At 52.0% G+C, this 16,823-nt stretch overlaps 1 protein-coding gene across 1 annotated transcript in view; it reads left to right on the forward strand.

The window, feature by feature from the left end:
• Window positions 1-16,823, forward strand: part of LOC144721146 (uncharacterized) — a 61,455-nt gene that overhangs the window by 29,825 nt on the left and 14,807 nt on the right. Inside the window, exons 3-8 of the mRNA XM_078598541.1 lie at window positions 8,956-9,145; window positions 11,742-11,822; window positions 12,871-12,981; window positions 14,764-14,836; window positions 15,428-15,513; window positions 16,517-16,603. Of these exons, the coding sequence (XP_078454667.1) occupies window positions 8,956-9,145; window positions 11,742-11,822; window positions 12,871-12,981; window positions 14,764-14,836; window positions 15,428-15,513; window positions 16,517-16,603 (628 nt within the window). The remainder of the gene's footprint in view (window positions 1-8,955; window positions 9,146-11,741; window positions 11,823-12,870; window positions 12,982-14,763; window positions 14,837-15,427; window positions 15,514-16,516; window positions 16,604-16,823) is intronic.

Raw genomic sequence — 16,823 nt, forward strand, 5'->3', positions numbered from 1 at the left:
GGGCTATATTTGAGCACTGCCTGTGTCGAATGTTTACTCCCCGGCGACGTTTGGCCTGAGCCCAAGGTGCTTGCCCAACGACTTGCTCTCTTCTTGGAGACGAAACAAATCCGGTGCCCATTCGGCGGCACTTTTCGACACAATGCTCGCGCACGCTTGACCGACCGTTAATATTTAAAGGCCGTGCGGTAATACGACGCTCACTTAGGAGGACCGTCGTGAAATATTAAAATAGAGCGGCTTTTGTCTCATTTGGCTGCGGCAAAGCGCGAGCGGATTGGCCGGAGTGGCCGACGGGAGCTGGCGGTCGGGCTGCCATCGCCAGTCGGGATTGGCGGTTTGGGCAGATGGAGGTATTTTGGAAATGTCCGGGGGCCTCGTGGCTCCGCCTATGGTTGGGGAGGAGGGGGGCATGAGGGGGGGAGGGGGGCATGAGGGGGGGTCGCGGGGGTTGGGGGGGGTCTTCTAGAAATGGCGTTGGTGTTGGATGAGTGCCGGGTGACAGCATCCTAATTCGTGCCGACCGAAATAACCGAGCAGGCTAATCGTCTTAACTTAGACACGGACGCACTCGTTGCTGCTGCTGGCGGGCTCGCGCCTGCGCGCGGCGTGACTCATCCCAGAAGGATAAAACCGGCTGCCGCTCAGACGCTCGCCATCATTTCGTCTGCAAGTTGCTTGTGTGTGCAAGTCCGGAGCCTCAAGCCACCCAGGAATTGGCCTCCCTGTCTTCTCGAACGTCGCGGCATTGAAACGAGAGAAGGAAGTTGAGGCTCCCACAGCTCCTGCTGCTGCTGCTGATTACGACCGTGATCGCTCGAAGACACTGAGAGCCGAAGGGCGATCGGGGAAAAAAGCCTTGAGGTTCAGCGACCAATCGAGGAGAGAGGGCTTCAGACTTTACTGGTAAGAGATTGAGTGCAGGCGTTGAAGTCTGGAGCCGATGTTTTAACTGGGAGTTTTGAGTTTTAAGTTTCATTCTTGTTTCTCTCTGCAATGAGAAGAGAAAATTGGCAAGAGACGGCACTTGTGTGTGTATGGTAAAGTGCTCGGCTAGCAACTGAAGTTGTTTTTATTCATTGACCTGGCTTGCCAAATGTACGGGTGGAATTCATGGATTATGTTTTCTCATTTTCATTTTTCTACTGTATTATCCAAGATTATATGTTGCGGCTTTTAGAAACTTTATGTAGAGCGCTCTATTATTGCCGAAAAGGGTAAAGCCAATACTTTTTTCATTAGAGACTTTATTAATTAAAAAACCTGACTATATTGCTGATATAAATTGTGACGCAGATAATCTTTCACACACAGACACACAGGCCCGCAGGTGCTATTCTTCTTGTCCACATAAATACATACACACACCGCAGCAAAAGAACCACTTGCAGCCTTTTGTTAATCCACTGTTGGACGAAGGCCTCTTCCCTGCTGTATCAGTCAAGTCATGAAGGGGTTGCTTGACCATACTTCACCACGCCGTGAAGTGCGCGCGGGGGGGAGGGTAGGACCGGTTCACTCGCTCTGTGGCCACGCGGAGCACCCCCTCTCCGACGTTCTCTCTCTCTCTGTCCGCCGCGTATCGCGTTTCCGCGGGCGAGTATTTTTGGAGGCTGCTTGCTTGCGGGACGGCGCATGTCGGGACTGCACCCACGGCGGGTTGGGATCGAGGCCGTGTGGCTGAGAGGGCTCCGGGCCTGATTTATGTGGCGGCCCGGCGGTGGAGGGTAGTGGCTGGGGAGGGAGTGGTGGGGGGGGGCTCGCGGAGGCGCGGAAGAGAAGGCCTTGTTTGTGGGCCCCTTCGGCAGCCTGTAAATAGACGATGGTCGGCCGGTTAACGAGTGGCCCCGGGGCAAGACTTACATGGCGACACCTCCTTCGTGAAGACGAGAATAGACCGCCTTTATGGGGCAGTCGTGCCCCGGTGCCGAGGCAAATCTCCTGGTGGCGTCGCTGGTAAAATGTGTGAACCCATTCGTTGAGTCGTTCGTTCGTCTTTCTTCACCGGGTGAAGGGAGCCGTCGAGATCGAAGTTGTATTTTTTTTCCAAGGGAGACCTCGGGGTGAGCGATGAACGTCGGGTGAAGGCGCCTTCCGTGCGTCCGCGAGTGGCTTTTTGTTATCTACAGCTGCTGGGGGGGTGGGAAGGAGTCCCTTATGAATTCAATGAAGGCTCGAAGCCAACATGGAGAAACAACGTGCGTGTACCTTAATTCCCCTGCTCAATGACGCGAATAACGTATCTATTCAGGGATCAATTTGCCGTGCTGATTTGCGAAGGGGTGTTTTGGTTGGGTGGGGGGTCAAATCGTTCAGAGCGCGTCAAGTAACGAACAACAAGTTGATTTGTACAGCCACGAGTAGCGAAGTAACAACAGGTTGATTAAATCTTGACTTAAAGCTTTCGTGACTGCAGGAATTCCTATTCTTTGGGTCTTTCGGTAAAGTCACATAGATAGGTTCAAAGAAACTAACAAAAATAACAAAAACCGACGACGTTTCGATCGCAACACAAGCGGTCGTCATCAGGAAAGGGGGGGGGGGTGACGACCCCTTGTGTTGAGATCGAAACGTCGTAGGTTTTTGTTATTTTCTTTGAACCTATCTACGTGACTTTACCGAAAGATCCAAAGAACAAGTTAATTGTACATCAACGAGTAGCGGCCGACGAGCGTTCAAACGTGCGACACTCAATGCCGACCATCCAGCCAGGAAAGGCCTTCGCTCCCTCGCTCGCTCGCAGGACACCGTTCTCAGGAGCGTGTTGCATGGGGATGATTTGGCCGCTTCCGTTAACGAGCGTTCGATGTGGGAGGAAATCTGAGGAGCTGGCGGTGGTGAACCCGGCACGCGCCTGAGGGGGCGGCGAGCTTGGGGGGGGGGGGTTGCTGCCGCTCGGCACTGCCACCTCCTGTCAACTCTCAGCGCCATCCATGCCTCTGCACCACGCGGAAGTCCCAGTGGTGACCCAACCAAAAGCGAAGCATCGAGGATAGTTTGAAAATGGGCGGAGGTCTTCCCGTTGCGTCGGTGGCGGGTGGTGGTGGTGGTACCCAGGTGAAAAAGGACGTTACAAGCAACTCGTAGAGAGGAACGTGCTCCCTTTTTTAAAACCACCACGTCCGTCGTGATCTTCGTCATCTCCAATGCCGTGTTGCCTTCAGAAAAAGTTGGCTTCAGCTCAATTCCCTAAAAAAAATATCCTATAATAATACACAACCCTTTGTCAATCCACTACTGGGTGGCTGAAGGATGAAGGCCTTCCGGCGCCACATTCATCGTTGGGGGTTGTTGACCCTACTTGACCTCCGCTGGTCCATGCGGTTTTGCGAAGGTGGACACCCGTGACCGGTTCGGGTATCGCTCGCCGACGTGGAGGGTATCCGGGAATCGCACGCGGATCATCCGGGTCCGATGACGGTGCAACGTGCTCACGACCGCACCGCCATCGCCGCTCCATCGCTGCACGTGCACGCGTTTATAGATGCGTATTTAAAATGTAACTTTAGCATTTGCCTTTCAATAGCGGTAAGGCATTTCACTTGGCCCACCTTTTTGACTACCCGTTTCATTATGATCGTATCAACCGATTCGCTTAAACTTTAGCGGGAGTTTAAAGCGCGGCTGAGCGGCGTCACGTGGATTTGCGGTGTTCGCGAGGCCGTTGTGGTAATAATCACCTATTTTATAAAGCGCCTTTCATATTGAAATGTCCCAAAGCGCTGTGCGTCGAAAAAAAAAACTTCACTCGCAAGTATCGAATACAATCTAAGCGACGTAGTAAGCTGATAATAACGATGTCAATGACCCGTGCCCACGTGGGTTTAGTTTCCCCGCCTTGCAAAGACTCGGCACACGAGGAGCCCGCCTCCCAATGGTTAATCCTTCTTCCCGCTGCTGTAAACATTCTCCGCTTTGCATGAAACTGTTCCTGTTTGCCATCCTCCAGACAACTAGCATCTGTGCATTGTGCACTCGATAGGGGGCCCTTCGTCAATCCACTGCCGGGTGAACGCTTTGCCATGCCTTGTCGGTCGTGGGTGTAGTTTGACCCTACTTCCTCACCACCCTGGCCGGTGCAGTGGTTTGTGAAGGTGGGGGAGGGGTGGCGTTCCCCGTTACGTTTTGGATCGATATCGCTGACCATCACTGATGCCAGCCACGCCCGGGAATCGACCTCGAAGCCGGGCAGCGACGCGGCTGGGCCGGTGCGCGAACGGCCGCATCACCACTGCCGCCAGTGAAGGTCTGACGAGCGTAAAGGTGACCTCGTCGAGGACGCGCGATGAATTTCTCAAGGGGAGCGTCCTCTCCCGTCAGGTTCAGCGGTGAAGCCGCCCCGCGGCGCAGGTGACGACTCCACGCGCGCGACTCCAACGCACGCGCGTTTCGTGGGCTTCACGCGACCGCGATTCCTGAGAACCCTGAGAATAGTCTGGACTCGTTGCCCTGTGACCCGACCCCTTCCCACCCCCCCCCATCCCAACCCCGTATACTGACGGATTCCAATGGGGTGACAGATTCATCTTCGCTGGCCGGAGCTGTGACATCGATGTCGTCCGTCGCTCCAACGAGAGCGCCGCGACTCTTCATCGCGGCGCTGACGAGTGTCGTGACATCGATGGGGGGGGGAGGGGTGGGGGTGATGAAGTGGGGGGAGATGCATATTTGACAGCCAGAGTTCGGAAAAGAGCCCAAAGGAAGAAGCAGTCGTCATTCTCATTACAATGCTCTCATACTCCGTGACAACAAGCGCTTTGGCTGGGGCACGTGTTTAAACACGTTTAAAACGATTAAAACGGTTGAGGTTTTGTTCAAGGACTTTTACATTTCAGTTATCCAATTGTGTCCTGCATTTACCCAAACAATATTTGCCGAGTCTCAAGGCACCCTTTTTGCGGGGGTCCTGCCGCACGGAGACATTCGGTCCAAATTCCGTGGCGGTTAACGAGCGTTGGGCGTTTTTTTTTCTTCTTCCACGAGCCTTACTCCTGCACTCCAACCCACTCCTCGCTTCGGCCGGGCGGCATCTACTCGTGAAGTTTTTTGTTTAATGACGCGATCTCGCTCTGATCACTGGAGCGTGTTCACTTGGCGAGGGACGGTAGGAGCGGTGCGGGTTGGACAGCAGTGGGGGGCGGGGGGGGGGAGCAGCGTAACCCGAGCCCCCGGGGGCCTCGCCTGGCACGGCATCTCCTTGCCCCGGGGCTTATTTTTGGGCGCAGCCATGAACGCGCGAGGCGTGGATTTCTGCCCTCCGGGTGGCAGCGGAGGGGAAGCTGAGGGCCATGATGAATGAGCGGGGTGGTGGGGGGTAATGTGAGGGAGAGAGGTGGGGGGGGGGTCTCTCCCGCTTTTGTGTGGCCGTTGGACCCGTGGCACGGCCGTTAGCGCGGCGCTGGGCTGCTGCGGCGGTGACGCAAGCGAGAGAGTAAAAGTGTTCCCCTGCCGCGGCGAGAGAGAGGTGCCAGCGATGAAGTCATAACGCGCGATCATAATGCGTGCGTGCGTGCGGAACGGCGGCACGATCTTGAGCTCTCGCTACGCTACGAACTCGGCGATCCGAGTTTGGTTCCCGGCCACGGCCGGCATCGGTGGCGAATCTCTGAACCCGTCCTGGGGGGCGGGGGGGGTCTGTAAACATAGTGGCCGGGCCGGTGCTAGTCGCATCTTTCCCCCCGTGTGTGTGCCATGCCGGCGTTACTAGGTGCTCGTAAACAGCAAGCGTCTGTAAAACGCGATGTGCATGGCTAAGGCCCCGCTTCTTGTAAAAAAAAAATAATTTTTAACAATGTCCAAAGTGGTAACTTTGTTTATTTTGCTAAATGTGTTATTGGCGGTCGAATTCGCAGTTGGCGCGAGTTGTGCGTTCTTGTGAATGCTATATCAGCATTGTGTCCACAATCGCTACAGAGCTGCACACATGCGAAACTAATTAGATGACGTGGACGCATTTGCAAATCTCGTGATGGTTGGGTCATTCTTTATATATAAAAAAAAATATCAAATAACTAGTTTTGGATAGCATCGATTCAATGCAAATTGTGTCTCGCAACCGCTGATGAACCAAGGACGAGCTGGACGGCTGCCATGCTGCGAGCTGGCGCCAACCATTTGCTCTGCGGTTCTCTATATATTAAGATGTTTTCGGAAAATTAGTGTTTTATACATGTGGAAGAAAACCGGATCACCCGGAGAAAACCAAACACGTGTATGGGAAGGGGGACAACTCTCCATCCCATAGACCAGGGACAGATTGATATCAGTCCACGCTTTGCTGTTACTGAATTCTGCTGGGTGGACCGATGCGGTGGGATTGTGAGATTTTAGAAACTTGCACCGTTGTCTCAATTGCCGCAGCCGGCAGATGGAATTGAACCGGCGGCCTGTGGATTGCAAACCGAGTGAGCTAACCATTCCACCAGAACAGCTAATGTGTGAACGTGTACAATGTGGTACGCTGCTGCTATGTTAACGTAAATCATGCTTTCATAAAAGGTCTATTAATGCATGCACACGTCATGCTTAGCATTGCGTAGCTTGCAAGCTTGGGTATTTCACATGCACCTAATATCACGTGCTCTGTTAACAGATATGCGTGCGTTCATAACTAATTGAAATACTTGGGTTTTCAGCGTGAGAAAGAAAACACAGTTCGCAAAGAAAACTAAATTAATCGCCGACGTCAACCTCGAACTGCCGGCTGCTCACGTGTTGCAGAATTCAAATGTTCAGCTGTCGGTTATTAAAGAACTTATTAATTTTTACTTATTATTTTCAGTAGGCAAATCTAAACCACACGCAGATATTTAATTCGTGGCGACATTAACGGCTGCGTTTATAATACCGAAAATAAGACGCGTGACATCTAAAAGTGAGGGCCATAAAACTGCCAGAAAATTCCACGTGATCGTAATGAGGGCGGGCGGGCGGGCGGGCGAGTGTCTTTATATCCGCTCTGTAAGGGGACACGGTCCGGCAGTGTCGTGCGGCGTGGGTTATTTACGAGGTGTCGCGCTGGAATAACTTAGTGGCAGAGGCGAAATGGCGGCGCGCGACCGTGGGGGCCCTCGGCCGAAAAATCACCGATCCCGCCACCGTAGCCTCCCGCATGCCGGCTACGTGACGGGCAACCGTTATTTCGGGGTGCAATGCAACCTGCCTTATTTTTGGATGTTTTTTTTATATTTAAAAGTAAAGTAGTAAAAACCCTAAGAAAAAAACAACTCGTGACAAAGTACGTTCTCGAAAATTGGCGCGGCAACCACAAAGGTCGAGCGCATTGGAGAATGAGAGAGAGAGAAATGGAAATAGCGCTCTTGCCCAAATGGGTCCCCGTTCAATTTGTTTTTCGCTATTCTAAATCTGCTCTACCGGGCGGCCAGCAGCACGCGTGTTCGGCGATCAAGTTGTTCGTGGGCGAAACGCATTTTTGATCGCAGCAACATTGCCGTGCTCGTGACCCGACGCGTTCGGGCTTCGAGGTCGAAGTTCGGCTAACGTCTGGATACTTTGCGTATGCGGGAATTTTATCCATCTTCTTTGCGCGTGCATTCTCAATAATTGACGAAATGCAAGTCGCGCCCAACTAAACATTTTGACTGTGGCTGTTTTTTTTCGATAAAGACTTTTTATTTTTTGTTATCACTTGTGGTAAAGACCACTGGTGGTGGTGTTCGAGATTACCACATGTTTTCCGACACGACAAATTATTTTTAAAACATCAAGAGGTCATCCGTGTTAAGTTTGTAACTAGCTCGTTTCTCGGTGTCACGGTGTCAAAAGACTATCGGCAACCTTTAAGTGTTTGTGCGATGGTACAATAACAACAACGCCCACCGCATTCTCGGTTGTGAATGAAGATCGCACGAACGCTTTCCGATCGCTTAAAGTTCCGCGCATGGCTGTTGAGTCGAGTGGGCTCTGGTTTCTCTGGTGGCGTCAACTATGGTGGCGACAGACATTCTAATTTGAAGTTAAAGCTATACTAGCTTTAACTTCAAATTTCTATTTTACCAGGTAAGTATATAGCTATGCACCTCTTTTTCAGAAGTGATCTGGCCGCAAATGATAGCTCAACGAAGCGGCTTATCATCGCTTGGACATTTATTGCAGCCAAATACTCAAAACGCATGTGGATTTTACATGTGGCGGGACAATCCAGCAGGACCCAGAGGGGGGAAAAAATATCCACGCGACCACAGGGAGAGACACAAACTCCAAATATCCAGCAGGTGTTGGGGGTCGGGATTGAACCCACGACCTCCTGTAATGCCAGGCGAGGTAGTTAACATCTCCTAGCCACCGTGGAAGTGTCGCACTGTGAGGAAAGCAAACAAAGCATCGGGATTTTCTTCTCCCACTCTTTTGTGGTCTTGTTATCAGTCTTGTTCCAATTTGTTACGAACGGCATCGTGTCAGCGGGATGACACCGTTCGTTCGCAAAGCGTCTCGCAGCGATTTGCGGGGGCGGAACGTCGCGAACGTGACCAATTCCCGCCCCGGGCGCTTCTGCAGATCAGTGCGACCTTGCCGTCGAACACTCCGGAATCGTCCGAATCGGCAGTCGTTTACCCTTTACAGTCGTGTGTGTGTGTTCGTTTCGCACCGTACGTAGCCAACCGTGCTAATCGGAGGTGCACTTTGTTAACGGGATAAGTCGATAGTTTGAAATGTTTCTGATAATGAATGCCTCATCGCCCCAGCCCTGCTTGGATAATCACTGCCCGACTACGAAGCATTACCCACGATTAACCCACGTCTTCCGAGAGGCGTGATGCGTACGGCCGGACCTGGTGGTGGAAAACTGCCCCGCGTGTGCGCGGCGGCTCTCGCTCGCCCCCCCGCCCCCCCCGGAAGTTGAACGGCGCACTCCGTTCTGCCCCCCGCGGTCGCTCCACCCCCACGTTGCTCACCCCCACCTCTCCATTGTCTCCTCACGCGTGCGCCCAACAGACTGCCGGGATTTTTGGAGAGCGACCGGTGCGCCCGCTATCGGCAGAGTCCCGCCACGTGCACCGCACGCCCCGCACGCGCCATGGAGGAGGAGCTGGAGGGCGTCTCGCTGAAGGAGCGCATCGCAGCCTACCAAGCGGCGCTGGCCGACGGCACCGCCACCGCCCGCACCGACACCGCCAGCGGCACGGTGAGGCCTCAACCGTATTTGAGGAGCCCTCCCTTACCGTTGTCTCGACTGACATTGTTAGAGAGTTTTCCAGCTGAGTCGAGGGTCATAGACTATGAAGCTGGCACTGCTTCATAGTTGATCGATTTAACCCACTTTTCCAAGTGGTAGTGTGGTGATGGTCTCAGCCCGGTCACCAATTTGGCTCAACTCAAATTGTGAAAATTCTAAAATATCGGTTTGACTGTCATTTGGTCACGTGGGAGAAGACGTCACTCAATGGGAAGCAGTTTCGTGATGCCACCTCCTCTGGGCCATTCTCTCGCGGATGCACCGCTCGGCAACATTTCCAAATCGATCATCCTTCTCGCGATTTGATAACGATCGCAAAATCACGAAAACGTCGAGGGGGGGGGGGAGGTGAAAACTAAATCCCAACGACAAGGAAAAAAGACGGGTTAAGCCGATTTTATTAACTTTTTGTGGGGCCATATCTGCATTGCCCCCTTCTGAGGGCTGTTTTCCTTTCCCAAAATGAAACCGGCCGGCACCGATGCGTGGGCCGATTTTAAACAATCGTGATATTTTTTTTTATTATCGGTGGGAAATTCCTTCGCGCGTTCATTCTGCGTGCCGGCCTGTTTTAGTCTGCGTCGGGGGGGCGAGTTATATCTGTCGGCCGAGGGGTAACCGGCGGGATTTTTTTTAGGCACTGGCAGACGTGGGTGGTCACAAGGGAACGGCCCCCCGTTTGAATGTTGCCACAGCTGCTGTCGATTTGAAAGACTTCAAAAATACATTGCGAGTTGTCCGAGGCCGTGTTTAGCACCGGTCTCTGTGCGCTGCGGCGATTTTTGCAACAACAGTTTAATCTATTTGCTGTGTGTGAACGGCATCGTTTCTTACGCGTCACTCAAACTTTCTCTCTGCATTGGCGGAGGACCGTTGCCCAAAATGTTGCCAGATTTTTATTTAAAAATATATTGGTAATAATTTTTAGCCGGTTTTGGCCAATTCTGACGTTGGGTACGATATTTTAAGTCTGTGTATTTATACGTGCATCTGTTGTTGATGATGGCGATGAAGAATCAGCTATGAATATTCATGTGTTTTTTCGTCTGAGACGAAGAGTATAAGTGAGCATGCGTGCGCACGCGTGCGTCATTCTTGAGGACGGGACCACAAAGAAGTTGAGAGGGTGTCTAGGTGTGACACGGGTCATTGGTCATTAGTGAAGCTGAGTTTAAAGCCATGGAGTCTTTATTTTTTTCTTTTCATGGCCCTTTCAAAGTGAGGGAGGGGGGCGGGGGGGGGGCGGTGACCTCTCACTCGCTCGCTCGCATTCTCTCCCGCCCTGCTCGTGCGCACGTCCGCTCTGACCCGGGATGGAATTAACCACAGCTCATCGCTTCTTTCCCGCTGCTTTTCCCCTCGTTTGTCCAGTGACGTTTTAACGTACAGGTGTAGACGGCTTAGCGTGCTCGCTGCGCGTGGGCCGGCGGTCGGCACGATTCATCTCGCGCATTAAACCACGAAAACCCGGCGACCTTCCCTTGTTCCATTCCAATGCCGTGTGGCTAACATTGATGGAGAGCGATATCTGAACCGAGTCCACCGACACCTCTCCTCGGTTGGCTCGAACTTAAAGGAGTACCTGGTGCCATGTGTTAATCGTCAGCGCTGGTGCGACAAAGATGGGCGGGGACGTGGTGGTGGGCATTCCACAAATCAATTTAACGGGATGGCCTTAATAGATGCCCGTTAACAGAACTTGCCCTTTTGATCTGCGGGGGGTAACGGGGCATCTTTGTTTTGTCTATTCTTTGCTTCGCGGTGGTAACCCATGCTAGGTCTATCGTATTACAGCGGCGCATGTGGGTTTTCACCCTGCCACGTGGTGGTGGGGTGTGTGTGTACGTGTGTACGCGTCTGCGTGCTTGGGGAGCGCCTCGTGCCGCAGTTAGCGCCGTTGCACTACAAGCCCGTCGAGCCGGGTTGAGTGCTCGCTCAAGACGAACACCAGCTGCGATTATCTGAACTGGTCCTGGACCTCCCCCTAGGTCGACTCGGCCTCAAATGAATAGCTGGTGCGGTGTGTGAACATCGCCAATAGGGACTTTGTAGGTGCTCCTCGCTATAACAGCACTTGCCCCAACATTCTGTTAAGGCTATACGGAGGGGGTGTGGGATCTGTGTCTCTTTCTGCGTATGTGTGTGTGCTTGCATGTGTAATGCGGGCGTAAACGGCTTGGCGGATATGACGTCATGGGGGGAGGAGTCAGGGTCACGTGGGGGGAGATGGTATAGCGGGGAGACAGGAAGACATCTGGGTCAGTCGGGGGAGTGAAGGTTGGAGACTGCGTTGGGTGGTCGCCGTGCCTCAGCCTGGTGGCTGAGGGGCTGCATGTGTGCTTGTACGCATGCACACGCAGACACGTATGTACCTTAATACAGGTTTTTTTGGTTGAATCGCTATATATTTATTACGCGATCTAACCCAAAATACCTGTATGATGGATGATATTGGTCGCGAAAGCCTTACGTGTTCAACTGGCGTATGTACCTCCTTGTGCGAGCCCTCACACTCGTGTCTATCTGTGTTGCTGCCGCTCACCAGGTGAGGGAGGTGAGTGGCGAGGCCACCGACGGGTTTTCCGAAGTCTCCCAGCAGTTCCAGCGTGAGCATCACTCAGTGCAGGTAACTTGGTGATGGACGCCCCGTTCGCGAAACAAATAAACAAGCATCCACCTCTCTGCCTCTTCGCCGCGTTGCGTTGGAGACGTTGAGAAAATGTGACAGATGGCCACACGTTTGGTTCCTTTGAGCCGGTGGGTCTAGATGAAGCCGGAGAGATTTTCGTAACGTGCGATGCGCGACGCCTCCACGCATCGGTACATCTATGATGGGAGGGTTTGCTCTGGGACAGACTGCCCAACAAGGCCACACACTTTTCCTTCGCGTCGAGGTGGATGATGGCGATGGTGGACGATGTTCTCGTGCGGTATGAGAAAGGGTTTTTGATTAACTGTGGGCAACGTTTGAAGGACAAAATATAACTGAAAATACTTCTCGGGGCATATATTATTAGAATCGGAATATTTATTTATATTTATTTATACCGGAAGAATCCGATGAGCTACAACGCTTTTTTTTTCCACGGATAATGCACGTGAGAATACATCACAAACAATTAATGTAAATTACTTTAAAAATATATCCACGCGTGTTTTAGGCTCATGGAGCCGCGAGCTCGTGGGAGGGAGCCTTCAGCCGGTGGGGAAAACACGACCCCAGGGTCGTTGTGCAGACAGACTGCGAATAATAAAATAACTTGACGGACAATATTTATTTCACGTGTATCCGTCCCTCCATATGCAAATAGAAAAAGTATTATATATTTATCCATCACTGCATGCGTGTTGACTGCACTAATCAGGCACTAGATGAGGGGGGGGCGTTTTTTAAATCTGGCAACAACACCGTGTTTAAAAAAAAAGAGAATTAAACGTAAGTTTAGTGTGCGCGGTCGCTCGCTTCTCTTGCCAGGGCCCCCCCTGAACGGCCGGCCGCGACGCTCGTTATTTCTCACGTTACTTCTCTCGTTATTTCTCACGTTATTATTAGACAGCGCCGCGGTTTCCCGCCAGTGTGTGCACCTCCCCCACCCCGAAGGTATTTCGGTTGTTGTTAGGCCCTTGCCGCGGGCGAGTCCGTGACACCCCGCGTCTGCGTTGTCGCCCGGCAGCACGTGACGAGCAGCAGCAGCAGCGAGGTCCACGTCGTCTCCAAGTCGGTGGAGCAGAAGGAGCAGCACGCCTCGAGCATCGCCTCCTCGTCCCAGCTAGAGGAACATTCGGTGAGCGAGCGAGCGGGCGGACAAGCAGGCCAGCGAACGCCTCGACTGCCTCCATCGCGAACCCCCCCCCCCCACCTGCACGGTCACGGTGGTTCAACTCTTCAGCTGCTGATCGGTTGCCCACTGCAGTTGACGGAAGAGGGCCTTGGTTGTGGAATTTCTTCTTCTTCCACTCGTTTGTCCCACTCACGTTGGGGGGGGTCCGCTGTCCTTGCCAACCTTCTCCACACTGCCCTGTCCTGCGCCATCTCTCTTTCCACTCCTCGGGCCACCGTGTCCGATCGCACCACATCATTCCCTCCACCTCTTCTTCTGTTGCCTTCCTCTTGATCTCGTTCATTTCACTTGCATCACTTGCACCTTCTGATCCACATCATGTTTCTGTTGTCTCTCCGCATCACCGAACCACACCAGCCCTTTGACTCTCATCTTCTCTGTGATTTCTACCACCTTGAGTCTTCCTCTCACTTGTTCATTTCTCACCCCCTGTCCCTTCCTTGTTAAACCCAACATCCACCGCAACATCCTCATCTCTGTGACTGCCATAGCTTGGTCCCCCCCTCTTTCTTGTGCCCCAGCACTCGGCCCCATACAACAGCACCGGCCTCACCACCGTCTTGTTCACTATTTCCTTCAACTAAACTGGGGGGGACCCTCTTATCGCACACCGCACCACACGGCCTTGGTTGTGGATGGAATGTGCCAATTTGGTGTAGATGTAGTGTACAAGTGCAGCGCTCTGCCACCTCCTCTTGCCCCCCGCTCCACCCTCGCTCCACCCCCCCCACTCCCCCTCCACCCCCCCCCAACAACCAGCAGTGTTACCCTGCGAAAGGGGAGAACAAATATATGTCTATCTAATCGGCGACAGAATAAGAATCCCCGTATTGGTTTACTGTGTGAAATGCTTTGGTGAATTATCTGGTGACGTTTTTGAAGGCAGCGGTTATTGTAGAAGGTGGGTTTTTTGTGTTTGTGCACCCTACCGAACACACCAAAACAACAAACGAACTCGGCGTCACGTAAATACATTGTTTACACGTCACCGGATAAGTCACCAAGCGTGCCGAACGGCGTAAGCGGTTTACGAACACGCATGCCCGGAACGACTTCCAAATCTGCGCGATGTCCTCCTCCCAGGCAAGTGGCTAGAATTGTCGCTTGTTGCTTTGACGGTTGTTTGTCTGTCGCCGGGCCCAAACCCAGTTAAGTCGCTCAATTGCCAACGCTGGCACGCGTCGAGGAGAGAGGGCTGCTGCCGCCGCCGCTACCAACTCTCGCTGTGCCTCAGCGCCACCTACTGCCGTGCCAGAGGGAATTCACTCGGAGCCACTCGCCGTGTGTGCAAATGCCGGCTCCATTACATGCGCGGCAGCAGCGGATGTTTCCTTCCTTCATTCAACACCCTGTGACCTGCGAGGGCAAGGCGACCAACAGTGAATTTTCTTTAGGAAACGGCGGTTCTGTCGTCATGCTTAACGGAGTCCGAGAGGCTTTTCTTTTGGATGATGCGCAATTGCATGCTTGTGCCGAGGTTAGGTGTAAACGTTGCATGTCCTGGCCGGCGCTACTGACCAGTGGGGGTGGAGTGTGATCAGGCAACCCCCATGACTGACACGGCGTGGGGATGCCTTCATCCAATGCCAACACATGTAGTATTGATGGTTTTAATGGGATGTATTGGTGGAAGTGTTTCTGTGCTTTGTACTATGGGTATTAAATTACACTCTTTGTTACTCGTGTAGTAATATGCAAAATTTGTATCTTTTTTTTTCCTCGAAGGCTTCAAAGTCTGAAGATAATGTTCATACTTCAAGATCAGTTTCCTCTGCTCACAAGGCCAAAGATACCGATTGTGAGTACGGCGCACATACTTTTAATATTTGTTGATGGTGTTAGTTTTTGCAACGCAAATACACTGCAAACTCGATGTGGACTTTTGTAAATGTCTCTTGTAAGATTTATTGTAATATCCGTCTGTACCAAAATGCTGGCACTGATAATATCACAATACTTAATGGAAGCACCATCAAACTAGGGGTGTAATGGTGCATCGATTCATCGATTAACATCAATTATTGTCACTTAAGTCGATGATGCTCACATTGGATTGGTTTGCACGTGGTGTCTGCGCCCACTCTAACGTGGCGCTTTTCCACCCGTGTTATTGTTAAACCAAAATAACCGATTCTCGAATCGATTCGCCACCCTGAATCGAACCGATTTCATTCCGCTCTCTACTGCGAACCTGTCGAACCTTTTTGCTCCATCTTGCCCTTTGCTCGTGAGAGAACTGACCATTTGACACCGCGGCATCGTTCGCGACCCTGGCGAATGGTATGGGCCGTTTCCAATATCACGCGTTGGTGGCCACAACACGTGTTGCAGTTTTTTGTTCGTGTCGTTTTAACGGAGTGTGCGCGTGGTGTTTTTTCCCACCCGATAGCACCCAGTGCCTTTGACCATCAGGCCAAAAAACAGGCCTCCGATGGCGACGCGGTGGATGCATCTAAGGTGAAGCGGTTGCACAAGGTGTGGTTACTAACGGCTTCTGTTTGCACCGATTCTAACATGATCAGCAAGATTCCAGCGCAGCGGAAAGTAGTTGTCATTCAGCGTTGTTGTTTAACGTAACGCTTTAAATCGTACCGTAAGCGTGGGCTTGCCAGGAATTCACGTTTGCATTTCGGAGATACTTTGTTGTCTTGGCTAGGGTCGGGTAATTTATTTTGTGCTTGAACAGGTATTTTTCTTTTAAATATTTAAGATGAAATTGATCAACTGGATTTTGTCACTTGTTATTGAATTTCTTTAAACTTAAAGTGTAAAACAACCGTGGAGTAATTGTGTTTGCCAATATAAGGGGTTTGTGTGTTTTTCAAATTTGATATAGTACAGTATGAAGGTTTTTGGGCCAAAATGATTGTGACGCGTAAAGTTACATGAAAGAAAGTCCATTACATTTTGGTCGATGAGAATTAAAACATCACAAGCAAAACCCCATAAAAGCATCTATCCCTAGCAAGCCTACTCTACAGTGTACGTCCTAACTTAGCGCAGTCACGTTTTAGATGAGCGCTGGTTCTCGTGTTTAGTTTTAACGCTATGACGTCTCGTTGAGTTGCAGTGTGGATTTTTTGCCGTGTGTGTTTGCAGTGTTTTTTTCTCCTTTGCACTGCTTTTTTATTATCCCTACGCTTCCTTTCCTCCTCCTCCGCTGCCTCTTATTGCATTCTCCTTTTACTATTAAGCCCCCAACTCCAAATGGGACTGTAGCGCCAAACGTTCATAAGCCTTGCGCGGCGGAGCGCCAGGCAACCCTGACCGCCCCCCCCCACCCCTTCTCGGAGTTGCGAGCGGATGGGGCCAGAAGAGGAACCCGGTGAGGGGGTGGGGGGGGGGCAAGGAGAGCAAGCATCAAAACCGATGAGCCAATCCCCGTGTGAGGAGCTCGCCGACGCGCCTTCGAGCCACCAAGCGGAGGGGCGGCTGCGGCTCCCCCTCTAGGCCAAGCCGCTGACGAAGTTGCCTCTAGGCCAAGCTGCTGACGAAGTTGCTTTTTGAGTGCGGCGGCGGTGGAAATCGGAGGGCGTGTGCCGTGTGGGTTGCTCCAACAAGCATGGTGTGTGGAGGTTTGTTTATTCGCCATTTTCAAAGTGACAATTGCTCGTTCGTAAAAAAAAGTGACAATAAAGCGGAAATGTAAAATGTGCATGCTGTGCATGAAACGTTTGCAGTGCAGTGAATGGTCGCATAGCGTACACACACGTCCGCGGAGCATGAAAATTTGACGGCATGCCCTGGAATGAAGAAAACATTGCGTGGGTTTTATCCATGATTTA

This window comes from Lampetra planeri, chromosome 10 (genome assembly GCF_965212315.1).
Source record: "Lampetra planeri chromosome 10, kcLamPlan1.2.h2, whole genome shotgun sequence".
Lineage (NCBI taxonomy): Eukaryota > Metazoa > Chordata > Hyperoartia > Petromyzontiformes > Petromyzontidae > Lampetra > Lampetra planeri.